Source organism: Danio aesculapii, chromosome 12 (genome assembly GCF_903798145.1).
Source record: "Danio aesculapii chromosome 12, fDanAes4.1, whole genome shotgun sequence".
In the NCBI taxonomy this organism is placed as follows: Eukaryota; Metazoa; Chordata; class Actinopteri; order Cypriniformes; family Danionidae; genus Danio; species Danio aesculapii.
In genome coordinates this window covers 30,941,047-30,950,312 of record NC_079446.1, presented here as the reverse complement: position 1 = coordinate 30,950,312, position 9,266 = coordinate 30,941,047, and the positions used below count along the sequence as shown (strand labels likewise).

The following is a 9,266-nucleotide window of genomic DNA, read 5'->3' as shown; positions in this document are numbered from 1 at the left end:
TCGAGCCCCGCCCTGAAACACAAGGTAACCAATTATCGAGCTGTCTCAAAGTGGACTCCGCCCATCCCTAGAGCAGGCCATCATCTCAGTGGAGGATCTCGAGATTCTCTACATTCTTATAAACATCTCCAGGAGGTGGAGGTCAATGATGTGATGCCGCAAGCTTTGAGAAGGTGAGCAATAGAATACAACATAATGTTAATGTAATCATGACAAAGAAAATAGCAGTCTGTTGTTGTTTTTTATCACTTCCTGATTCCTCAATCACTGGCACTTTTATGTCTTGTAATTTGTTCATTCTTTGTATTTTTTATTTACACATGACAATCATTACATCATATTATATTACACTGAAAACCTTCTAGTCTTTATGTATTTTTGCAATTTAAATGTGTTAATGAATATTTTGTTGTTTTCACACTTGTTTCAGAATTAAACTTTAATTTTAAATCATATTTGTTTTAAATAGTGCATTAGGTGTTCACAGCCGCCTATATATATATATATATATATATATATATATATATATGTATATATATATGTATATATATGTGTGTGTGTGTGTGTGTGTGTGTGTGTGTGTATTTATTATTTATTTATTTATTATTTATTTATTTTAATTATTAATGTTATGGTTAAATGTTCATAAAAAAGTGTTTAAAAGAAAAAAGCAGAAATTGGACATTTGCATACAACGAAATCTATTCACTTGTGTTGAATAAATTAAGTTTATAAAACAAACAATTGTTTTAAAAAGCATTTTAAAATGTCAAATTACATCAATTTAAGCAAACATTTCAAAATGTTGCCATTTTTGTTCAAAATAAATGGTCAAATTAGGAACATAACATTAATATTATATGACATTTAAAAGGATAGTTCACCCAAAAATGAAAAGTTACTCTTACTTTTTCCAAACTCGTTTGAGTTTTTTTCTTCTATTGAAAATAAAAGAAGATATTTTGAAGAAGGCTAAAACTTGGTAACCATTGACTTCCATAGTAGTTGTTTTTACTAATATGGAGGTCAATGGTTATAGGTTTTCAGCTTTTCTTAAAAAAACATTTTTCTGTCAGAAGAAAGAAACTCATAAAGGTTTACAACCACTTGAGAGATTTTTTTTTTTTGGGGGGGTGAATTATAACTTTAACTGATGCTTAATGATAACAAATATTTTGTTAATGCATTAACTATCTTTACTTAACCATGAGCAATAGATTTGTTCATTGTTGTTAACAGTACTTTATAAAAGTCAACAACCTTCATAATCCATAATCATGCATAATACATGATCATACAATCTTCAGTGCCAACCTTAGCTTGGATCCATGAAATAATTTTCACATACATTTATAGGCTATTATTCGTCTCCCCTGTTAATCTCCAAAATATATTGACTTTGTTATGAAATGAGCCAAATAAAATGAGTAAAGTTCACAAGACCAAATGTGCCCATAATTGATGGATGGTCAAGATTCTAACCCTCAAGTCAGAATCCTACAGAACACACAAAACGCAGCCAGAAAGCGAAACTAGATTTCATTGACTGGCCCCATAGCATAAATAATGTCCCTCAGTTAAGTAGGGTATATTTGAGCAAGTTGTGCTTAGTCTTGAATTTCCGAGCAATGTTCTCATTACCACTCCAACTTGATCCAGCTTCAGAGTGACTTGTAAACTCCTCTCACTGCCAAACTCTCTCTCTATTTGACCCATTTCCATAATTTACATTCTTAAACAGTGCAGCTTTGAGCTTGGAGACTGTGATCAAGCACATATGTACTAACACGCTTTACAGTTTTTAAAGGGGGTTTTCTATTTCCCAGTGTGTCAGCAGCAGGGATCTCTGTGTTATGTTAAGTCTGCTGGGTTAGTTGGACTTTTGCCTAATTAATTTAAGCACAAGTCAAAAAGCATTGTAGGGGTCCACAGTATTCAGCTATTGTTATTATTGTTCATGATTAATGAAATATTGATAAGCCTCTCTGAACCTTTCTCAGGCCAGTCATGGTCGGCCCGGAGAGAGACAGGCTGGGGCTGAACTGACCTATTTCTAGACTTAACAGCTTTAAAACACCAACACCATCCCCGAACCTCTCTCTTGTTGCCATGGAGACACCCTCCAGTCTAATGGAGAAAAAAGAAGCGAGGAGAGGGGAAAGAGAGAGAGATGGGCACACAAACCTCGCTTATCCCTCTCTCTATGACAGCAGGACCCCCACAGAATGTTGTCAGATTTATATAAATAAAAAAAATTCTCTGCAAAGACACATATTTACCTGTCAGAGATGAAATATGGATCGAAACTGTGTGTGTGTGCGCGCGTGTGCCATTGCTGTGGTTATATTTAGATATTGTTTTGATTTGCTGAGATATGCCGGATTAACCTGCAGCGAGAATACACTTTTAATACCCGTGCATTGTGTTATAGGGCTCAATTATTTAAGCCCTGTTATTTAACAGTCTTTGATGTCAGACAATAACTCAGTGGTTAGACGAACTGGGGGTTTTGGGAAGTGACAAAACATAGCATTTGAGGCTTTAATATTCACTTTTTACCAAAAGCAAAAGTGATTTGGTGCTGTATTTAAATGTCATCATGTCAAGGTTTAGATGAGATGGCGATAACAGTGCCAGCATAAAGAAACCCACTCTATTTTCTATGATTTTTACATCTGACAAACCCTAGATAACCCACATGGGTCACATCACAAGATCTGATTGCTACTTCATGGCAGACTCCCAGCAAAAAAAGAAAAACAAGGTTTTGTGCTTTGTCACCACAAGGTGTGCTGGGTTTGATAAGCAGTCGCCTCCTGCAGATCAAAACACAGCTAAATCAAATAGTGTAGTCTATATTAACTCATAGGTCTGGCTGAGGGATACACAGGCTTAAATGTCAATGGATTAAATCCACTGTATGATAAACCCAGCAGAATTGAGAAAAACCTCAGTGTAATGAGCATGTAATTAAAATCTATTTTCTAGATGCGTATTACAAATCTTATTGTGAACAATTAATCTCTGTATGTGTCATTTTGACCTAATAATGTTTAATCAAAATGTAATTTACTGGTCTTTCCAGAGAAAATATTTTTGCTTATCATAGAGTCTGTCAAATAAAGATCCTCCAAGAGTTTGACACACCCACATCCCAACATCCAATCAGCAATCAATGCACAGAATTAAGCAGGGTACATAAGACCCCGCATGTCTCCATACATTCGTTTCCATAAGGTTTTTGAGTCACAAATAGTATTTTTGGCAGAGTATTATTAATTAGCATTATATTTATTACTTAGAAGAAACTAAAATAATGCCTAAAACAACCGGTCTCAACTTTCAAACGTTAACAAAATATGCAAAACCGTAAATGTAGAGATAAACAAAGAGATGAACAAAGACACAAATTAAATAAATGGGCTATATGCAGAGCTACTGTTTTTAGCCAATGATGAACTTCCGGTGAAAAGTTTGTCATTGTTTTAAATTTCATAAGGTTCCTTTTCCAGCATCGATGTTGTAATGTAATTCAGATATAATCAGTTAAATAGACTTAACCAACCATTTGGTTGTTAAAGTGTAAAAAGAGACGAAATACTGTTTAAACGCAGGCTCTATCATTAGCAACAGGCTAGCTCAGAAACTCCATTGAAAAAACTGGGCTAAAATTCATTTCCATGTTTTAAAGAAAACTATTGGAAAAATATTATTTAATGCAGTGCTTCTTGTTTGGTCTGAAACCCACTTCATATAGTATCTCAGCCAGGCAGTGAAGATCGCTGTTTTTTTTTTATAATTTAAATCAGATCTTAAACATGGTGATTTTGGATAGGGGTTGCCAATTCACCGGAACCTCTGGGACTTGTTGACTGAAATTAAAAGTCTGTGTGCATATACCGTATTGTTTTGCAAGTTTTCCAGGGACACCCTGGTTTACATAGAACTTTAAAAGGGAAGGTTTGTGAAAAAAACTCACTATTTACTAATCCTCATGTGGTTTTAAACCTTTATGAGTTTCTTTATTCTGTTGAACACAAAATGAGAGATTTTAAAGAAAGCTGAAAAACTAATAACAAAACAAAAAAACACTGTGAAAGTCAATGGTTAAATGTTTCCAGCGTTCTTAAAAAATTGTTGGGTTCAACAGATGAAAGAAAGTCAAATGGGTTAAGTAAAATAGCATAGCCCTAACTGTATATATTTTGAAAATGATTATGAAAGTAATTTAGTCAAGAGCAGTGTGTGATTCTCTTAATTAACAGCTGCAGTCATATTAACACCTAATGTACTAACCCAAAATACTAATATGCGTGCACTCTTTCTCAAGTGTTAACATTTAATTAGAGAGATTTACCCAAAATTACTCAAAAAAGAAAAATTACCATTTACCTCCCCTTAAAGGGCACCTATGATGAAAATCATCTTTTGTAAGCTGTTTGGACAGAACTGTGTGTAGGTATGGTGTGTCCACCGTCATATTAGAGTGATATAAACTCAACAAGTCTCTTTTTTTTTAAATTTACTGACGTTAAAATAGGATCCAAATCTCACTGATTTTGAGGCCCACAGCAATGTGATGTAGGAGTGTGGTTTTCTCTGCCGACCGAACTGATAGACAGGTGCCATGTCTTTATAATAACATGCATACACATGTCCACAGAACATTTTTTGCAAAGAACTGGGATTAAAACATGTTACAGCTCTCTGTGATCAGCTGCACCTCAATAATTAATTAATATACATAACATCAATATGTAATTCTTAACCGCTATAATCACCACAGCCGCATGGTCAGTAAACGGGTATATATAGGTGTGTGTACTGCAAATGGCATTTGTGTGTGACTAATCATTTCAGAAAGGCTTGAATAGACTTCACCACAAATACATCAAATAAACCTACTTGGTATTTTTGACCAGTGAGCTTATTTCAGCTTCATCCGTATCTTACATCTTGTAAAAGGAGTAAAATAGTTGAAACACAACACAAGTCAATTAAGAAAAACGTTGGAAACTTGCAGCCATTGATATCCATAGTAGGGAAAATACTATGGAAGTCATTGGCTCCCTTTTTCCAACAATCTTTAAAAATTTTGTTTTTTGAAGAAAGGCAGATTGTATGTCTCCAGAATGTGTCTGTAAAGTTTCAGCTCAAAATACCCATCAAATTATTTATTATACCTTTCAGAATATTAGAATTTTCAGCTCTGAACACAATGTAGCTGTTTTTGTTGCCTGTGCTTTTAATGCTAGTTCTCACTGCCCACCATTCCCACATGCCTCAATCTCCCGCAGTGTGCAGCAGATAAACAGCACAGTGACAGACACGAAGCAGATCTCATGTAACATTTGTGAGAAATACTACAGTAAAAACTAATGATTCTTTGATGTATTAGATGTGAAGGTAGCTCAAGCCCTTCTGCAACAATGAGTCACAATATTGTTACAAAGTTCACGCACATACACACAGACACACACAAACAGCGTGTGCGTTTAACTTTGCACTGTTTTTGCACGACAAATGTGACAGGACACATTAATATCACTGCTGTATGAATATCCATTATGTTAATGTACAAAATAAACCTGATTTAATGTCCACAAAACGGGATTGAAGCGTCTTTTTTATAATTATACTGACAGCTGTGGTGATAAAGACGGTAAAATCGCTGTAATTCATTACAAACATAAAGGTTATAAAAACATTTTAAACTTGAAAAGCTCATTCTTGATCACATTTGATGATGATTGATGATCACAGAGAGCCGAACAGATCTTTTAATCGCAGTTGCTTTGCGCACATCCTGTCTTGTTGATATTATACATGTTACTACGGAAACATGTTAATACATGGCGGTCAATCAATTCGGTGGGAGGGGAAACCGCACTCCGTCGCATTGCGGTCAGGCTCAAAATGAGAGGGATTTGGATTTTATTTTAACGTCAGGAAATTTTAAAAAGAGACTTATTGGACATCACTCCAATATGACTGTGGACACACTACACACAGTTCTGTCCAAACAACTTACAAAAAATAACACATGAAAGTTTGTGGTGTTATCTCAGTTTGATATTTGAATGTTGTTGCTTCTTGTGGACGGATGGTTTAAAATAGCAAAATCCACAAAATAAATGTATTTGATAATGAGATGTAAACAATAATTCCCTGTTTTTTTGTTCTCTAGGTGCCAGTCTCACTTGGACAGCAATCAACAAAACCGTTGCAATTTGAATATGCAAATTATGCTCTCCGCCCATTCCAAAGGGAAGATGGGCTACACCGATGTTCCGTGCACTCGTCTCGACCAGGGAACGACCTTTCCTCCCCCTTCTTTCCGAGCCCACTCTGTACCCATAATCCCCTCCGTCCAGGGACCAGATTTTGGGGGCGGAGGCGGGAACAAGCTGCATAATGGCGGTATGGGATCTTCCAGCTACAACCCAATCAATCCTGAGACTGAGTCAGTGGCAAATTCCAGCCGATCACTTGCCAGCTCCTCTGCAACGGTGCAGGAGCCACAGACACTCACCTGCTCCGAATCGGCACTGATGTCAAGGGGCCAAATCAAACACAAAAGCCTTGTTACCTACACAACGGCCTTGGGATCAGGCACAAGCTCGAGGAGAGCTAAGACTGTCATTTCAATGACTGTGCTGGGAACAGGGGTGAAAACCACGCAGTACGCTGCCAGCCTGCTGTCTAAGACTACCGCAGGACAGGAAGAGCAGTCCGCTTTTGGGGAAGTAAAGCAAGGTGACGGTTTACAAACTCCATTCATGGGGGATGAAAAGGACAGCTCGTTTTCCAGTGGGGTAAGAGGCGAGACTTCCCTCGACCATCCCAAGAGCTGATTGGATAAATGCAAAGATGGCTTGGAAAACTCTATATGGAAGGGGCCAGGACGTCCCCGTTTCTTGTGCAAGACACTTATTTTTGGAACTATTTTACTGCATTGTGAAGTACTACAACTACTGATTTAAAACACTGAATTATTTGACGACACAATGTGAATAGATATATGAAAGAATGAAGACTTTGGTGGGATGTTGATCTAAAGAGGTACCCAAGAAGATTTATATGCCACTATTTAACAAAAAGCTTCAATTTAGAAACCAAATAGTGTGTCATCTCAATGTTGTTTCTCTACTGTAAAGAAGAAAAAAATATAATAGGTGTCAAATCTATATGTATGTCATATATTCCGATGTATATGACATACTGAGTGACGAAAATAAAGATGCAAAACATGGTAATGCCGAAGCTTTTTTTCCAATAACTGCAGTTCTATAATCTCAACCCAGCTCTGTCTTTTTGTCTGTTTTGCTTGAGGTCTTGAGAAGAAAAAAAAAACACAGCAGTTTCTGAATAAAATCTGAATGTCACCCTGTCATTTGATCAGAGTATGTGACCGTGCGATCGATGTTCTGCTTCTAACACCTTTTGTTTTTAGCAGGGAGCTCTCAAGCAGGTATGCGCAAATATCGCCTGAAACGATCCGAACGAACGTGCTGAATAGAGAGAAACCGGCAGAGTCACCGTCTGTCTCCATGGCAACAGAGTCAGATGCGGCAGCCTCTCTATCCAACAAGACCATCAACGGATTTAATCATTTACTTGTTTATCTCCTGTGAAAGTAGCTCTTGCTAATTAAGCCCAGACTCATTATTTTGCATCAGCTATTTTGAAACCGCAAAAGGGAAGGGGGAAAGAAAAAAACTTTCCTTAACTAGCTCGATTTTTTTTCAGGTGAGGGTGGAATTAATCAGCAGAAAGATTAAAGCAAAGTGTCACTGATGTCTCTCATCGTGTTTACCTCAAACGAGGGCAACACCAGCGAGTCGCACCCTGAACGCTTTATGAATTATCGGGCTAATTTTCTGAGCGTGAGCCTCAGCGTGAGGTGACATTATAATCCAAATAGGAAAAAACAGAAAGAAACACACAACCGCTGGCTGTCTGCGCAAACAATTTCTTCCACCCAAGTCCCAAAGAAGCAACATTTGGCGTTTTTTTTATTAATTTGCAGGCAAACATATTTGTTTTGTTCTTAAGCCTCGTCACAGATCTTCTGTGAGCCAATGGCTTTGAAACTCATAATGAATGATCCTTTCATTTTGTGAGAACATTACATATATTCATCCAAAAGCTTAATATTCAATCTCAAGTCAATCTCTACTCCAGTGGGAGGAGGCCATGGAAACAAGGATGTGATGTACAAAGAGCTGGAGTCCTGTGTGGATTTTTTTGGAACACTGCAGCAATGCTATTGCATGTGTTTGGGTTTCTCCTCTATACTGATATATTAATAAAGGCAGGATGTTTCTTCAGGCAGACTGCTAACATTAGAGAGAGTACTAAAGAGTAGACCAACAGATGCTGCTGGGAAATGAGTGCAGCGTGGAGCACAAAGCGCAGAGAACGCAGACGCAATGAGGGCAGAGGCAAGAAGTGAAACATATCTGTCACCTAGAATGAGCTGCGGTAACTTTTTAAATTACTCTTTTCACACCAATGTACCCTTGGTTTATCTAGTTACCTTTTTTGATTCATTTGAAGAATTCTCTCTCTCCTTCGCTCTAGACGACTGGCTCAGAATTAAACTTGTGTGGAAGATCTGTAATTTTCCTAAGAATGCTATAAGGAAAAAAGTGTTCACGATTCAAATCACAGCCTGAACCGAAAGACGCTTTGTGATGGATGACTTGCTTTTTCATTATTCAAGAGATAAAAGATAATGAATAATGAGTGTGTTCAGCGATATGCTAGAGATAAACAGATTGCTTATTTAAAATAGTTTTGAATGGATGTGAAGAAGTTCTCCTGTTTGGAAACAACACGTTTTATATTGCAAATGGGATGTTAAGCAATGTCAACTTGCAAATAGTGCAATGAAGTCTATGATGAAGTGGAAGTTATCTGCACGTTTCACAAAGAAATAGGAGCAAGATTTGTGGTTGTAGCATATGAAAACAATCTCACTAAACAGGCAGTTTTATTTATTTGTTTACGGCTGACTTTTTTAATATGTATAGTTTGTCTTGTGTATAGGTGTCAGTCTGGTTTGGCTGTTTTTCATGCACATTACACAGATACCAGTGAGTGTTATTTTACAATAATTAATGACCTTAAATTTCTTACAAAAACACAGAAATAACAGAATTTTCTTAGACATTAATTATTTCCATGTTGTAAAAAAAGCATCTGAAAATCTAAGATCTAATAAAAAGAGAGTACTGTAGTTTAATGAGGGAGGGAAGTAATGA

At 36.7% G+C, this 9,266-nt stretch overlaps 1 protein-coding gene across 1 annotated transcript in view; it reads left to right on the top strand.

Annotated features, from left to right (window-relative positions):
• The window catches only part of nrg3b (neuregulin 3b), a 304,468-nt gene extending 297,085 nt beyond the window's left edge, over window positions 1–7,383 (top strand). Inside the window, exons 8-9 of the mRNA XM_056470054.1 lie at window positions 1–173; window positions 6,188–7,383. The exon at window positions 1–173 is cut by the window's left edge and continues 16 nt beyond it. Of these exons, the coding sequence (XP_056326029.1) occupies window positions 1–173; window positions 6,188–6,854 (840 nt within the window). The 3' untranslated portion in view covers window positions 6,855–7,383. The remainder of the gene's footprint in view (window positions 174–6,187) is intronic.
• The last annotated feature ends 1,883 nt before the right edge of the window (window positions 7,384–9,266 follow it).